The following is a 17,282-nucleotide window of genomic DNA, read 5'->3' as shown; positions in this document are numbered from 1 at the left end:
CAGCAGTGCTCATTGTGCTGGCCCCCCTGCTAATACCATCCTTGCCTTTTCTGCACCTACCATTAAGTGGAAAGTCCCCCTGTTAGTGCTGGGCTTTGATTAATTGGTAGTTTAGATGGTGGGAAATGGTGTCCATAGATAATATCAGGCTACACCTCCACCTGCAGCTGTATTGTTTAGCAACATCCTGACTGCGCTGTTCGTGAAACCCCATTATGTGGGCTCTTGTTGGGCTTCAGCTAATAAGTAGCATGTGTGTGTGTATATATGTTAGTGTGTGTTTGAGGGTGCTATGTATAGATGCAGTTGTTTAGTGTCATCTGTATACATATAGCTATACCATAGAGGTTAAAATGACATGTATCTTATTATTTTAAACCTCGAAAACACGAGTTATGTAATGGTGAACACTCTTTGACTGTAATGTTAAGTTGTACTCCTATATATGATACTGTATGATGTTTGCACATATTAAGAGAACGGTTTTAATTTTGGTGGCTATTTCTAATATTGTCTCTCATGTCCTTTTTTTCTCACCCTAGGAATCTTCATACTCATTTGCACTGAAATGCCTTATCAGCCTTTCCACTGTTATATTGCTTGGTCTTATAATAATGTACCATGCCCGGGAAATCCAGGTGAGTGCACTGCAGAAAAAGTAACCTTTGTTTATTCATTTAACTTTTGGGATCAGTGTGGCAGAAGTTAAATATTATAAAACCTGATTTTAAAAAGTCTGTTGTGAATTCAATTTCTACTGGCAAAAATATGATCAATACAAATCACTTGTTCTTTTTTCTTTTTAACTGAAATTGAAGCAGTCAGTTCAGCGTAACCTTAAAGCACCCAAAGATAAACTTTTGAAGCTTAAAAAAATGTTGAACTGCAAAAAGTGCTTGATTGTAACCGCTCTACCACCCACCCCCCAACCCATGTAATTTTGCTTCTAAGGAGCTGGACTTTATTGTTATTTTTAGTGGTCTTGAGCAATAGTTATCCATCTAGTTTTTCCAGCATTTTTCTTTGGACATTGGCTGGTTTTTGATAAATTTTCAGACCGGTCTTTGTACCTGACCCTTTTCAGGTAATTTTTCAGAAAAGCACACAGTTTAACACTATCAGTCATGGATTGGCCTCCCCTGAGTCCGGGCCTTAACATTATTGAAGCAGTGTGGGATCATCTCCACAGGGAGCAGAACAAAAGGCAGAAGCATCCAAAGATGGGCTTTGAATGTCATTCAAGAAGCCTGGAGAACTATTCCTGCAGACTACTTCAAGAAATTAAAAGAAAGCTGCCTGAGAGAGTTTAGGCTGTGATGAAGAATAAAGGTGTTGATACCAAATATTGACTTTAAAGCTTGTTGGAAGTGTATAAACTGTGTGCTGTATTTCCATGTACATTTGCACACATTTTAATACATCGCTGCACCTATGTTTGTAGCAAAATGTAAAGTAATGAGTACTGTACATGTGGTATATCATAACTGATAAGGGACAATACTTATTTCATACTGTATATGAAATATCTTATATTTGTTAGTGACTGCAAAGAGTCATTGTGATTTTGTGATAAAGTTTTTCATTTATTTTTTATTATTACCTTTCACTGAGCCTGTTCTCAGTCTCGGGGTGTGAAATATTGCTGTGCTGTCAGAGCCTCTGACGTCTCAGATTCATACAGGATGTCTCGTAGTGCTGGTCCTGTGATACGCATGTAGAAATCATGAGAGGTCTCACTCCAAAATCATTCACAGAAAATGTAGACACGTGGAAACAAAACTAAACACAGCCCTGACCACAGCAGTCTCCAACTTAAGATTTAAACCACAGTCAGTTAAATAAGTATTGTAAACATTTGATAAATGATAATATAAATCCACATTTTTATAGATAGTATTAAGTGTTTGCAATCGTTTGTTTGATTCAAATCAATAAAATTCCATAAACAAAATGATCAATTTACACTCTATTAATGATTGTGATTATAAATTGTTACTAAATAGTTTACACAACCAAAACTGACATCATAGCAGTTTTTTTTTGTTAAATTAAGATACTGATTAAATTAATACTGAACTAAATATTGACAATTCCTACAAACCCCTTTGTCTGTACAAAGGCAGTGTAGGAATACTATGTCACTGTACACTCTGATACATCAATCCTGAGTGTGACAATTAGTATTTTATATTGCTAAGAGAATGGTGGGGAAAAAAGGGCAACAGGTAACAATGGGAGATGGACTACTTTGTCTTTCTAAAGAAAGAAAATGACCCAAAACAGTAAAGACCTGGCCAGAAGCAAGGAAGAGTAACCTACATGTGCAGCATATTCACAGGAACCTCTGCAGCCGTGTTAGGCTGAATGTTTTGTTGCCACTGTAGAGAAAAACACATCTTAAAATAAATCCATTAACCCTTTAAACCCCAAATCACAAAACAATTGACAGATTTCAATGTTTTTTTTTCGAAAATGTTGTGTTTATTGAACCTTCTCACAATTTTCGTAAAAATTATGCTTACAAATGTATTGCGCAATTTAGGTTTTCCAGTGGGAAAAAAAAATCACTCTTAAGTTGTTGTCCAAACACACTGTATTATTTATCTATTTTATTGTATTTGAGTTTCTGTACATTTTTCCTGGGATAAATAGAACTACTGCAGGACATCCCATGCTCTGTATATGTATTATGTATTTGCCCTAAGCTTATTTGAGTCTTAGAGATACATAAGACACCGATGCTACTCTTGCCTGCTCGCTTAATTTGCAAAGATTAGCCACAAAAAAGCGAATAACATTGATGATCTTCTGGTTGAGAAATGTTGGATCCTGACACTCGTATCACTCGGATGCACCATGAAAAAACCTTCTTGCGAATCGAGCACAGGCAAGGCCAGGACACCACAAAACCTGCTCAGGACAAGCCCAGAGGAACTCACCATCACCATCTCCCACCATCCCAGTAAACTGACATTTCTGATCTACACAAGTTTTGGCAGGTGTTTTTAATGCCGTGGCTGATATTTGTAGATGGGGTATTGGCCAACATGAGCAGCATCCATGTCTTATGGATCATTTATAAACACACCAATACTATGAAGCCTCATTCAAGGGTCCATGTGGTTGAAAATGTATTAAAGATGTGTAGAAGGAAAAGAAGTTGAGTGTGGAAGGAAATTCTAAGTTTAGCCAAACTGACCTCAGTCTGTCGTTTCCTTCAGCTGTTTATGGTCGACAATGGTGCGGATGATTGGAGGATAGCCATGACGTATGAGCGAATCTTCTTCATCGTGCTGGAACTACTGGTGTGTGCCATTCACCCCATCCCGGGCCAGTATGTCTTCACATGGACAGCGCGGCTGGCTTTTACCTACACGCCGTCGGTGGCCGACGCGGATGTGGACATCATCCTCTCCATCCCCATGTTCCTGAGACTCTACCTGATTGGCAGAGTCATGTTACTCCACAGCAAGCTGTTCACGGACGCTTCGTCCCGCAGCATTGGCGCCCTCAACAAGATTAACTTCAACACACGCTTTGTCATGAAGACCCTCATGACCATCTGTCCAGGAACTGTTCTGCTGGTGTTCAGTATATCCTCCTGGATCATTGCTGCATGGACTGTGCGTGTCTGTGAGAGGTAAATACAGGGCTGTGAATAATGGATGTTGTTGCTGGGCACAAACCAAAATGGCTGATGCACAATTGCACTTTGTGGATTATTAGACGTCTTCTCTTCCTTCACTTATCGCTTTTGTTCCCACGCGTTTCCGTGCTTCCTGTCCTTTCCCGGAAATATGTGGAATCATCAGAATAGGTTACATATCGATGCTGTACACGTGTGCAGGAAGGCATACGCTAGTACGCCCACATACTACACCACTGCCCGGCTATTTAAAAACACCCTTGCACACATTTCATTAGCTCAGCACTTGCTCCACGACTTCCCACTCCTTGTTTTTATTGCTATTTTAGATGGCTTGTCCATAATTCATGAGTGTTTAATTGTTTGTTTGCTGAATGGTTTGTTTTGATAATGCAGAGCAGCCCCCAGGATCCCCTAACCCGTTTTTCTCACCAAAACTGCGCAACGGGCTTCGTCTCAAGGGGGCACCAATGATTCTCGCTGAAAATGAAAGAGGCAGGGAGAAATGAGAGGCTCTCTTTTTCTTTCTCGTTTGTGCATTTGCATAGGGAAATGAGACATTAATGCCAGCTTTGATGTTTTTAAATTCATTTTTGCGTAGATGGTGTGGAAGGGGGACTCGAGTTGCATGGGTGGAGAGTGGGAAAATCTATAGCAGCAGTTCTTGTCAAACCCAATATTTTAGTCTACACGTGCTACACCGCAAAGGCTAAACATCCCGTCAGAGGAAGGTTTTTCTTTTATTGCTGCAGCTCACCTTGCCTGCTTTTATTAAGTACCTCCCCTCTCCCTCCTGTACCCCTGCCCCTAACTACCCACATGTTAACCTGTCACTAACCACCCCCCTTTACACGCCCTTACCTTGGGATCCTCTTGGCTGGTGGATTTAAAACTCAAAAACTTTCACACCAGCTCCTCTTGAGCACAGAGGGAGGCCAGTGAGGTGTCACAGGCATGAGATCACCTTAACCCAATGATAAATGGACTGGTTCCTATATAGCGCTTTTCTACTCTACCTGAGCACTCAAAGCGCTTCATGCATTGGTTGAAAAAACACAACATAAAGTTTGCATATGATGACGTCTCCATAAAGTTAATTTGCACAAAGTCTCACTATTATAATTGGCTATATGTCACATTTTTGCCATCATTCAGTCTTTAGCACCTCATAAAAGGAAGGAGTCATTTCATTCAAGTCAAAGGCTGGTAGAGGAAAAAAAAACAAACTAAATGGGTTTAGTTTGGATTTCTGGACTTAAATGAATGAGGAGGTGAAAGGCACAGAATCTCTAGAGTGTGGTTTGGTTTCAAAATGCACAAACACATGAGCAGAGCATGCTATTAATCCTTTAGCCTCAGAATAATGTGTCCAGATGGGTAGATTTGTGTCTGTATGTCTACGTCTGTTACTATGGATGGGTGCACTTTAGCATGCACATGAAGGTTGTGTGTGTGTGTGTGTGCGTGTGTGTGTGTGCATGCGTGTGCGTGTGTTTGTATAATGTTTTGTTGTACTTTCTATTTCCCCACTATGCTGCTCCATAGGGATACCATGTGAGTCCTCGTTCTCTAGCCGTGGAAAACCCAACTTATCATTTTTTTCACCGAGCTGGCGCCACTGCTGCCCTGAGTGGGGTTGGAGGGTGGTGGGGAGCGGGGTGGTGGTAGCGGGGAGAAGGGGCAGCTCCTCTGAAACAAAATTGACCGATGATCCTTTCCAAACCTAGTTGGTCAAACAGAGAATTAGGAAGGGCCCTCTAGTTGGCGTGAAAGTGGCACAATTCCTAAGAGATTTTAGTGGCTGTAGGAGGACAGCAGAGACCTACGGTGTGAGCAGCACTTTGAAGCAAGCGTCTCTTTGCTAACTGTTGTGCATTAGGCCGGTAGGAGCTGGAGGAGGAGGAGGAGGAGGAAGTTTGTATAAAAATGGAGCAACTCCTTCAAGTCACCTTCACCAGTCTGCCAGAGGGCAATTTGTCTTATCTCATTTTTTCTCTCTCTCTCTCCTTATGCAATTGTTATAGATCCATACTGCAAAAAGATGTCTTTTTAGCAGCAACTCCAAAGATTTTCGAGGACCAAAGGCCTTTCTGTTCTTTGTGTTCACACATTACCATCTCATTATGTGTCTCCCCTCACAAAACTAATTGAACAGTGTTATAGTTTTCCACAGACTTTTGTTGCTTGTACCCAAAAGATTGTTCTGCAGAGATGAAGACACTTTGTCCTCTGTTATCAAAATAAGGCCCGAGTGTGCAAGAAGAGAACGAATGTCAAGTCATTTCGTGTATTTAGCTGAGGGCACTTTTGTCTGGGCTGCGTGTTACTTTTAGCACAGCATGATTCTGAATGCGAGATACGCGAGTGGCGTAACGCAGTTAGAGGGTAAATGAGAGCATTGCTTTCCATTGCTACACGTGTTAACGGAGACATCTTTTAAAAACAAGCGTTTGGTCTCTGCCGAATGCGGCGTCTCCGGTTTTTGTTTGCCCACGTGAGCCGAATGTCATTCCCCTTCCTCCTTTCTTTTAGTAAACATTGAAACAGCATGCGAGTTTTCATGTTTACTTATCAATCCCATCATTTCAAGTGAAACAAAAGTGGCAAAAAAAGAGGCGCTTGTTTCCCAAAGTGCTGTATGTGACTTGTATCTGTTAAATGCGCCGTAACACTGTCACATTGACCACGCTGCGAAGTAAATCAAAGGGCAGTACGGTGTGAGATTGGACGAACACGGAGTCTACCTGGAAAATGCCTAGATGGGGGGAATGAAAGACACACAACCAGAGGGACTGAGAGAGGGTGGAGATGGGAGAAATGCTAATGTTACAGTAGATGGATTTAACACTGGCCCCCTTTCCCATCTTTCTTGTTACAGCCCATCCTCAGAGCTAACCTACCTCAACTAAGCTCCTTAACTAAGCTCTTTTGGCTTCTCCCTCACTACCAAAGACACCTCCCTCCCTCTCTCTCTTACTGCTGACTGATCCTTTGCAGATCTCCTACTGTACCCATCTAACGTGGCATGCTTTGCAGTTTCTCCTCATCTCTCCCCACTACTGATTCCTTGTCCCTTTGCCTTTCCTTATCCATAACAAGCAGGCCTAATCCAGCCCGAACTCAGTTACACACTTGCATGCATGCCTTGCCTGCCTCCCTGGTTTCTCACTCCTTTTTCTCTTTAGCTGTTATCTAATTCTCTTCCACTCCTGTTCTAACTTTGTTATCTGAAACAAAACGCTCTATTTTGGGGCAATGCGAGGCTGCTGTTTCTCACCTCGCATACTCCAGTGAGGGCCTGTAGGCTACGTAAAAGGCAAGAAAGTTTAGCTGACTTTCCCTCAGAGCACAGCACCAGATTATCAGGCTCAAGATACAAACAGCGTCAGCCAAGAACAGGTTGTCCGAATGTTTAACTGGAGAAATGCATACCAGAGCAACTTGAACTTTCTCACACCAACCACATGTTTACATGAAATATTCAAGCAGGCTTTGTAACTTTACAGTTTCCAGGCTGTGAGGTCAACCAAACATATACAAAACCGAAATGTTGCCATTCCTTTGAGTTTCTTACAGTAGGTTTACATTTATAGTCTGATGCTGCAATTTGAGCAATGTAAGGGAGCCTCTTTGATTCGATGTGGCATGTAGTACTATATTCACCAGGGACAGTTAGATCCTTCATTGTTTCACTTGATGTGACAGCGTGCTCGCTCTGCAGGCCTAGTATCGATTGCAGCCTATCGGCGCATGCAAGCCCACAAGGTAAATTTGCATAATATGTGATAAGCACTGGGACAGGTAAAAGACTGACATGCAGTAACATAAAATTAAGTTAGTTCTCTCTTTTTCATCAGCCACATCAGTTACTGTCTCTTTCTGCAGTCTTGATGCGATCATATACATTTAGAAATGATTTTCCAAAAGACAAAGCAGCGGTGGCATTGCTTCTACCAGTTTACACATGGAGTTGTTATCCTGTCTAGGAGATCCTCCTGCTTGTTTCAGTCTACTCTTAGAAAGGGAAAAGTCTGATTTGAGGGACTCTGTCAGCTCCACCGACTCCTCCCATTAATGCCTCACAGGAGAACAGGCTCACTGCTGAGGCTCCTGCGCTGTGGTTCTCACGTGTGGGAAAACAAGTGGTTTAATAAGCAAAACTGAAAGGTTTCTGTACAGCTGCAAAAAAGGGACAAAAATAAAATAATGACCTGATGATTAGGACTTGAAAACTTGAAAACCTCACAATCATTTGGTAGGTCTATTTTTTTAGTGCACCTAAAAGAGTTAAAAGTGTAATGTTAAAGACAGTCTCGGTGTTGTGTGCAGAAGTACACCGCACATTGTGGAAGGCTGAGTGTACTGAGAAGATTTGAAACATAAAAGAAAATGTTTAGATGTACTGAGTTGGCAGTGGAGGTGGAGTGGTAGTGTTTCGGTGTTTCTGTGTGTCCCATGATGGTTTAATACCCAGAGTGTGCATCAGAGGATGAACGAGTTACTTCTTGGAAATGTTTTTTAACATTTACATGGGAACTATTTTGAACTGCTTCTTAGCTTGAGCAAAACAGCTATTGTTGGAGTTGAGAATGCCTAAAGTGTGTTACTGGGATTGGAAGCTTACCGAGGAGCTTTTCTAGAGGTGTCTCTATCCTAATTCAGTGAAACATCTGTGATGGATTACTGTCAATCTGATAACCTTTGAGGTAAGCACACACTCCAGCTCTGAAACATTAAGATTAAGGGTGTCACGAATGGAGTTTCCTGTCTGTAGATTAGGGAGGACAGTCCCAGCATGGCACAGAGAGACCTGACTTTATGAAAGGAAAGACTGACTGTAGTTCTCAGGTTAATTATGAAAGTTTGCAAGGGCGCACACACAACACTGCAAAGGGCTTAGGCCAGCTGACATTATTTACATCATTATTCATAATTGAGTGACTTGCAGAAAATCTCTGCAGTTACAGCATACTGTTCGAAAGTTTTCTCACTGCCCCTGTGAAAAAAAAAAAAAAAAATGCAGATGTGCTAACACACTCTGAGCATTTCTGGCAGCAGAGGCCCAGAGAAAGCCTCGTTGAGGGGGGATAAAACCTTGAGTCAGCAAATCCAAAGAGCTGTCAGTTAAAAACAAAACATTTTAGATGGTTGACAGCAGTACAGTAGATTTAGGTTAATTCTTCTTCGAAGTGTGTGCATTTTTGCACTGGCACTTTAAAATTCATTTTGTTCCCTGCAACATATATATAGAGGAAATCTAACAGGTACTTAATTTAAAGCTAATATCCAGTTTCTGCAACATGGCAAGCCTCCATGTGGTTTATATTTCGTGCTAATTGACCGAAGCACAAGTACATGAGATCTTGTGAGACCGCCACTCCTCTGTGTTTGATTTCCTGATGACAGGTCACTGTGACATTGAGCCCCTTGACTGCTCAAGTGTGTTTAAGAATTCATTTGACAGAGTTGGATTTGGGCACAAAGCCAAGAGGTGAAGATTGCTGCAGATTCGTCTGCATAATTTCATTTCATGTTTGAATTGCATGACGTATACTTTCATATATAAGCTTTCTTCATTGTACACATTACACCGAAAGCAATTAGAGAACTTGGAAATCTCTTTTTTTCCTAAGCTGTCTAAACATAGATATTATAAAATACATGTACACATGCCTTATTAACAAGGTCCATGTCAGATGTTACTATGCCAGCCACGCCAATGTAAGAGGTTATATGCATGAAGGAGCCCTACAAGGGTACAACACTGTTGCTGTCCAGGTAATCACCTGCCTCTCCACAACATGGAAGCTCCTCTCAAATACTGCAGCAGGCAAAATGTATAGTCAGTACATGAGCACACTTCATAATAGCTTTGGAAATAACACCAATGGGTCAAAGCACCACCAGGACTCCAAGACCAGGCAGAGCAGCCTGAGAACCACCTGGATGCCCCACACATGGATACAGATTCCAGGCACATCAGATGTCTCTGTTCAGAAGAGTACCGACCTAGAAACAGCTAAGATACTGCATAGGACCCTCAAACTCCCAGACCTGAGGACCCAAGCTTGAGGACCACAAACATCACCCAGCAGGTGGTGAGAGGGAGATGTATATAATGTGTGCATATGACCACAGGCCATAAAAACAAGAAAACACAAATAGAAATTTAGAAACTTTCAAGAAATTGTTTAACTCTAAAAAATATTGTTATTCATTAGGAAAATAACAAACTTTACTGTATTAATATTTTTACAAATTTGAGCTGTTACACTTAATTCTTTAAGAAGAAATTAATCAAATCAAATAAAAATTTCTGTTCAGGAATCCAAGTAGATGACTGTAATTTGGCATCTTAACAACTATATTTTTTATTTTTTATTTTTTTTAACCAGAAAATTTGAAAATCCAGGGTAACAACAATAACAACAACATTAAAATATTTCAGTTAAAGAGCTTGTGCATCCTGTAGATTAACCGTTACCGAAACATAAAAACAATTTTGGTAATTACCAATACGATTAATTTAGGGCATAAACCTTACAGTGGGTTGAGTCTAAACTGCAAGTAAAACCTGCATAATTTTTAAGTTTGACATATTTTTAAGTAAAACGTGTCCCATCTTCATCTCTTTAGATTGATAGCATGCTAACATTTGTTAATTAACCATAATTAATTCTTTCACACATTTAATCCATAACTAAATTTTACCTAATCGTGTCATTAGAGAAAACTGAAAATCTTGTCTTGTAAAGTTTGTAAAGTTTCAAAAATCACAAATCAATCTCATGTTGGTGCCACAGGAAGAATCTGGGATTTAAAAAACTCAGTACTGTATTGCTTTGAACTGAGAAAACTCCCACTATATTTAAAGTGGACTTATTATTCCCCTATTATCATACCCATCTCCATATTTTAATTCTTGGACTCTGCTGGAGTAGCTTTGCATAAATCAGTTCAAAATAATCCATATATAGCTTACACTGGGACTTGGTTCAGCCCTCTGTCTGAAAGAAGCAGTTTTAGCTCCTCTCCTTCAGAAGAACATTATCCAAAGGCCATCCTCCCTTCTGGTTGAGTGTTTGAACACCAAGTGGGTGGGAATACTGTGCTCACAGCCGGAGCTGTTCAACTGAGATGACCATACACCTCCTTTCTCTCTCTCTGACTTGTACTTTTAGTTCATAAAGAACTAAGAGCAAAAGAACTCTTGGTAAACTAAGCCTAAAGGTACAAGAAATCCCAAAGATTCAAAAGCCTGAGCTTTTGTCTCGTACATGGCAATTTAAAAAAAAAAATCAGCCACGTTAAATTTGTAATGTGATCCATTTTTGTAACACTGCAAATATGACAAATCATGTAAAAATACAATATGTCTCCTTTCAATTTCAGCAATTAGCAAATGTAGATTTTTTTTTTTAGTTTGCTGTGCTGCTTTGCTTGCTTACTCTTGTGTATTGCTGTGCTGTAAAAACACTGCTAGGTTTGCAGTTTTTCAAAGAAGCTGTCATTACTTTGAGTTTAATCTGCTCATGTTTATTGCAACTAACCCCCCCCCCGTGGAGCATCCCAATGTATTTGTTTAAAATCATCACAGCAGTGTTCAGATTAATTTTTTGGCATTCTGACTTGTTTTTTTCATTTATTTTGCCGTGATTGAACATCTGGACAAAAGTGGTGATGTGCTGTTACTATATGAAGGTGTTGACTTCAGAATGTAAAGCACGAGCTTTTCAGTGTGAACAAAGTGCTTGGCTCTTTGCTTCGCTGTGCCGGCTGACTAAAGAAGGCAAGAAACAGAGACAAGGTTGATGTTCTTCCTCTAGCATGTTTGAAATCTAAATATTGTTGTACTATCGGGTTTTGCGAGTGTTTTTTAATTCATTTGTGCATTTTAGGTGCACAAAGCACAGTAGTAACTTTTATGTGTGCGATACCTTAAAAAGCGCCCTTGTTCCGAAGGGAACATCTGTTAAAATATTTCACGTATGTGGAGGAATTCAATTCGAAAGGAAAACCTGAGTGTATGTGTGTGTGTGCATGTTGGCAAGGTTAAGTGCGGCTCATTCACATGTGATCCATTCTTGCTACTTTATTTATAGAGAGGCTGTGTTGTCAGCCTCTGTCAAACATCTACAGACAACTGCAGCTGAAAAATGAAGTGATTCCATTTGTGCACATAAACAGAGAGCATAGCCATGTTGGGAGGGAAAGGGCTGATTAGACTACACCGATGGTGATTTGAACAGGACGATGTAGTCATTCACAACCAATTGTTTATCTCGTTGCTGGTCAGCTTAGTTAAAACACTGCGACTTGAGACCTTGCCTTATCGGTCTTGTGCTGTGGTCATCACGCTCTCTCGCAGAACGAAGGCCTCGGTGGTCTTTTGGGTGTAAATGACGGTGTTGTTGTTGTATTTGATGCCGGATAAATAATGTAATCTGTAAAACGTTTGGGTAATTGATCCAAGAATAATGCATTTGCTGTTAGTGTCTGTCAGGGAGAATTTAACCAGGGGGGATTACAACTATCTGCTCTGGACATTATATACGTCCTGTCCTGGAATAAGTTGAAAGTGGTGCCAGCTCTTCTCCATGCTATTCCAAAACTTGACACAGTATATTGAGAGCCTTAAAACGCTATTGATTTGCTCCCATTTCAGCCTCTGTCTCTGCTCCAGTACTGCTGTCTTCTGCTCTTTTTCAGAGAGCTGAAATATGTGCAATGAAATGTCCACCAACAGAAAAACAGGCGATAAAACGGAAAGCAACAATGCCTCTTTGCATTGTTGCCAAGCATATTTATAGGTCATATTTACAACAGAGAGGCGACCATATTGCACTGTAATACACTGTTCACTGTGCTGAAAGGTGCAGCACATTCCTGCCTGCCTTGGAGACGTGACTCACTCTCTGCATGCCTTGATGACAAAATGAATGAAATTAACATACTAGTCACTAACATTGTAGTCACTTGTAATTACAATATTTAGCCAGCTGATCAAGTTTATCCCCCTGGCAGTTATCAAAGGGCAGCTGGTGAAGTGTTGGGATGCAGGTAAAAGAGACAGGGGTGTCAAATTCAATGAGCTTCTTCCTTTGTTACTCAACCAGTCCTCACCCCACTGTTTACAAATGAACAGTACCAAGAAGACATAGCGGTCCCCTTCCACATGGTAATACTGCAGGATTTGTCATAGGTGGTGTTAATCTCTAAATGGACCCTAGGTTTTTCTGTTGCTCCCCTGCTCTCAATATACTGGCTTTGAAGCATGCAGATGCAGACATGTTTTTTTATTCCTGCATGGTGTTGTACAGACTGCTTCTCTGCATGTTATTGAAAAAGCTTGAATCCCATAGACCACACACTTTTTTGACATTCTGTGGGACAAAAACGCTCAGCTATTTTTCCCCCGGACTTTGAGCATGAATAGAAAAACTTGAGAGTGGGAGTTTTAAGAAATGTGGAAGGCATGATTAGTTCATTTATGGTGTTTGGTAACAATGAACTGTCTTGGAGGAGAAAGAGGAAACGGTTTTTCTATGAAACTGTGAATCTTTTCTTTTTTTTCCCCCTGGTGTAGAGAAAACTTTGGAAATTCATAGACTTGACCCCAGCTGTTCTGATATGTACTTGTGCACTAATTAGAGATGATTGTGCTGGTCATTTTGAGTTCATAGGCTTGGCCGCTGCTGGATATTTCAGACTCATCGGAAATTCATGATTGGCCCAGTTAGAACTCCCTTTACAAAATCCTTAACCAAATCCCAAGAAATTAGACTCAGAGTCTAGATTGCCTTGTCATAAGGATGTTAGCGTGATGTTGTCTGAAAGTGCTTAATGAATATTTGATTTTGACTTCAAAATTAAATCTTATCTGATCTCCTCCTAGACAGCCCATTGGGAATAATCAGGCGAGTTGAATGAGGGTGGGTGAATGAGGCAGATTTGCCTCCGTGATTGACTTTTGCTTTGCTGTGGAAGGTACGGCAATGTCATCCTCAATCCAGCTTTGTGTGCCCTGTGTTTTTTGTTACACAAGTATCTTTACGTATGCACTATGGGCCTTTTGGACTGACATTTTCAAGCATGGCTATCAGTTTGAACTGATGATTTGAATTACCAAAACGTCTGTCAGGGCAACTCTGAGAAGGAAGGAAGATTTTTATAAAACTTTGACCAATAATCCGACTATTAGTTTGATTTAAAGAAGAAGCGTATGCATTTTTGGATGCACTGATGTACATTCTGGGGTTGCAATACTGAAAATAACTTAAACCCATGGCACTATATCCAGTCACGCTGAGCAACATGGCCTCTCTCTTTGTCATTTAAAACTTGCTTACTATACTTCCATTTTAAATCAAGATGATGTGATTTGGCCTCAGACTCTTTTTTTCTTTTTAAATTTCCCATCATTCATCTCATCAAGTGCCTCATTTTCAAACTGACAGACGGTGAACATCACGGTTTCAGTTTTAAATCAGCTTATTTCAATGAGAAAGTGATTTTTTCCCCCTGCCTTATTCCGAGCGTCCTTCCCATTAAAAATATGGCTCTGCATTAAAAACTGCCTCAAAGACGAAGAAAAACAGAAAGAAATTCTATTGTCTTTTGCACATGTACTGAGTAGACCTTTTTTTGTTGTTTTTCTCTAAAATCTGCTGCATTTTTTTTTAGAACTGGCTTTATAAAACAGGTGTCTCACCTTCCATCATGATTTCTTCCTACTCCTCGATCCTCACCACCTCCACCACCTCCGCTCACAACCCGTTTGGTTCACACAGCACCATGTCATTCTTCAGCATGCTCACATTCACGAAACTGAGTTCCAGTTTTCCTGACTTCTGCATATCTCCATTGCCTTAGGTATCATGACAAACAGGAAGTGACCAGTAACTTCCTGGGAGCCATGTGGCTCATCTCGATTACCTTCCTCTCCATTGGCTACGGAGACATGGTACCACACACCTACTGTGGGAAAGGCGTGTGTCTGCTTACAGGGATCATGGTAGGTTCAACATGTCTTCCGTTACATAAATGTATAACAGAACACACAAGACAACTATGATCAGATAGAACGAAACCTCACGCTCAAAGTATTATCATGCAACCTGAACGTCAGATTTCAACTTGATTCTTCCACATATTTATGTTTCTCTCTTCCTCTGTTTTTTTTTTTTAACCTACCAGAACACGTATTTATTTCTTCTTCTGTAGAGCTCACACACTGGTCATGAATTTTAAAGAACCTGAAATGTACTAGGTATATATGGAGATCTATGTAACACCACACCCAACGTAGTGTCCATATAAGAAAGAACAGTTGCTGTTTTTGTGCAACAGGGAGCTGGTTGCACTGCGTTGGTAGTTGCAGTGGTAGCCAGGAAGCTGGAGCTAACCAAGGCTGAGAAGCATGTCCACAACTTCATGATGGACACACAACTCTGCAAACGAGTGAGTCACAGTAAACTGTAATAGTAAACTCTTATAATATGCATTTTGTGTTTGTAACAGTGATGATAAGGTTTTGGTTTATAACTCTTTCGAGCATTCTCAGCTCAAAAAATGTGTGACAATTTGCTTCTTCCAGACGGTTAATTTGACTGGGATTGTAGAATAAACAATACACTTACCAGCCACTTTATTGGGTACACCTCTTCAACTGCTTGTTAACGCAAACGTCTAACCAGCCAGTCACATGACAGGAAATCAGTGCATTTAAATATGTAGACATGGGCAAAAAAACCTGCTGAAAAAAACCTGTGTGTGTTTTCTGCCGACTATTGGTTTTAATCATTTGTAACTATTAAACTCTGACTCTCTCTCCCTTCGTCCTCTTTCTGCTCTTTTCTCTTTCCCCTCACCCCCCGCCAGTTGTGGCAGATGGCTGCCCCTCCCTGAGCCTGATTCTGTCAGAGGATTTTTCCTGTTAAAAGGGAGTTTTTCCTTCCCACTCTCGACAGGGGGTCGTTTGGGATAACTTTCTAATATTTTAAGGTCTTTCCCTTACATTATAAGAAACTTTGAGGCAACTTTTGTTGGGAATTGGCTTTATATAAATAAAATTGAACTGAATTGTATGCAGATGAGCTCCTCTGAATGCACAATATGTCATACCTTGAAGCGGATGGGCTATAGCAGCAGAGAATCCCACCGGGTGCTACAATTCCCATGGACTAACCAAAACTTGACAACAGAAGATTGGAAAAACATTGCCTGGTCTGATGAGTCTCAATTTCTGCTGCAACATTCAGATGGTAGGGTCAGAACATGGCATAAACACCATGAATGCATGGATTCATTCAAGCAGACTGAACGTTCTTACCTAGTTTGTAGTGATGCATTTTGGTTCTCTTGGACTTTTCTCTGTATAAAAAACAAACCAAACCTGGGGGAAAGCCACAAGCTTACAAATTCACCAACTGATTTGGACCAGAGTAAATGAACTATGGGTGGGAAAATGCACTTAGGACCAGCTGAACTTCCTTTAAACACCACCTGTCCAACCCTTAATGACCACAATGTACCCAGCTTCTGATGGCAGCTTCCAACAGGATAAAGCTCCATGTCGTAAAGCTCAGATCATTTCTAACCGGTTTCTTGAAAATGACAAGAAGTTTCAGTCCAATAGGGCAACTTTGTGATGTGGTTGAATGGGAGATTTATGTCATGGATGTGCAGCTGATAAATCTGTAGTAACTGTGTGACGTCATGAGGAATTGGCTCTCACAAATCCAAAACCAGTCTTAGCTAGGTGCAACTAATGAATTGGCTGACGAGTGTATGTATGGAGTCAAATACAATGAGTTTGTTTCTTTGAATAAAAGCTTTTAAAACTCAATGTTGGCACATGTAGTTCTAACATAACCTTTTTATTATTGTTTTATTTTTCTGTGTTTAACCACTTTTTGAAATTATTGTTATATCATAATAATACACACAGATGGGTGCTTCAGTTTGTACTCTGTCAGAGCAGTACAAACTACTCTATGTTATATAAGTTTCTCGCCCTTGTTTCACAGGTAAAGAACACAGCTGCCAATGTACTCAGGGAAACATGGCTCATTTACAAACACACAAAATTGGTCAAGAAGATAGATCACGCCAAGGTGCGGAAACACCAGCGCAAGTTTCTCCAAGCCATTCACCAGTAAGTTCACTGCACCGTGTGTGTTTTGCGTAATCTGATCTAAATATGACAGAGACGTTCACCACAAACTACCAAGGAGACTTTCAGCATGGCCTAAAACCAGAACTAATGATGCTCAATCTTTAATGCTACTCGTGGTTAAAATATTTAGGCTGTATTATCATTTCAACTGTTAATCTGAGATAATGTAATTCTTACTGATTAGCTGTAAAAGAAAATAGTCCCTTTGTGTTCATTCCTTAATGTTGTTTGTTGTTAGGCAGCATTATCAGCTATAATGCCACATAGTTGTGTATATCTGATAGTATCAACAATGGTGTTTTCCCACAATGTCCTCTCCTCGAAGACCATTTCCTTTGATTGTCATACACACATGTAAGCTCTCACAGATGGACACATACAGAGCGTGCGCGCGCACACACACATACACACAAGCACACACACACATACACACAAACACTCTGCAATCTAGTGTAATGG

The 17,282-nt window shown here is 40.5% G+C and overlaps 1 protein-coding gene across 5 annotated transcripts in view; it reads left to right on the top strand.

The window, feature by feature from the left end:
• kcnn1a (potassium intermediate/small conductance calcium-activated channel, subfamily N, member 1a) overlaps positions 1-17,282 on the top strand; it is a 60,924-nt gene that overhangs the window by 34,126 nt on the left and 9,516 nt on the right. For all 5 annotated transcript variants that reach the window (XM_031731979.2, XM_039602827.1, XM_031731986.2 and 2 more), the window contains exons 3-7: positions 543-638; positions 3,222-3,640; positions 14,519-14,660; positions 14,996-15,106; positions 16,675-16,802. In XM_031731979.2, the coding sequence (XP_031587839.1) occupies positions 543-638; positions 3,222-3,640; positions 14,519-14,660; positions 14,996-15,106; positions 16,675-16,802 (896 nt within the window). The remainder of the gene's footprint in view (positions 1-542; positions 639-3,221; positions 3,641-14,518; positions 14,661-14,995; positions 15,107-16,674; positions 16,803-17,282) is intronic.

The sequence above is a fragment of the Oreochromis aureus genome, linkage group 18, assembly GCF_013358895.1.
Source record: "Oreochromis aureus strain Israel breed Guangdong linkage group 18, ZZ_aureus, whole genome shotgun sequence".
Lineage (NCBI taxonomy): Eukaryota > Metazoa > Chordata > Actinopteri > Cichliformes > Cichlidae > Oreochromis > Oreochromis aureus.
This window is presented reverse-complemented; position numbering and strand designations above follow the sequence as displayed.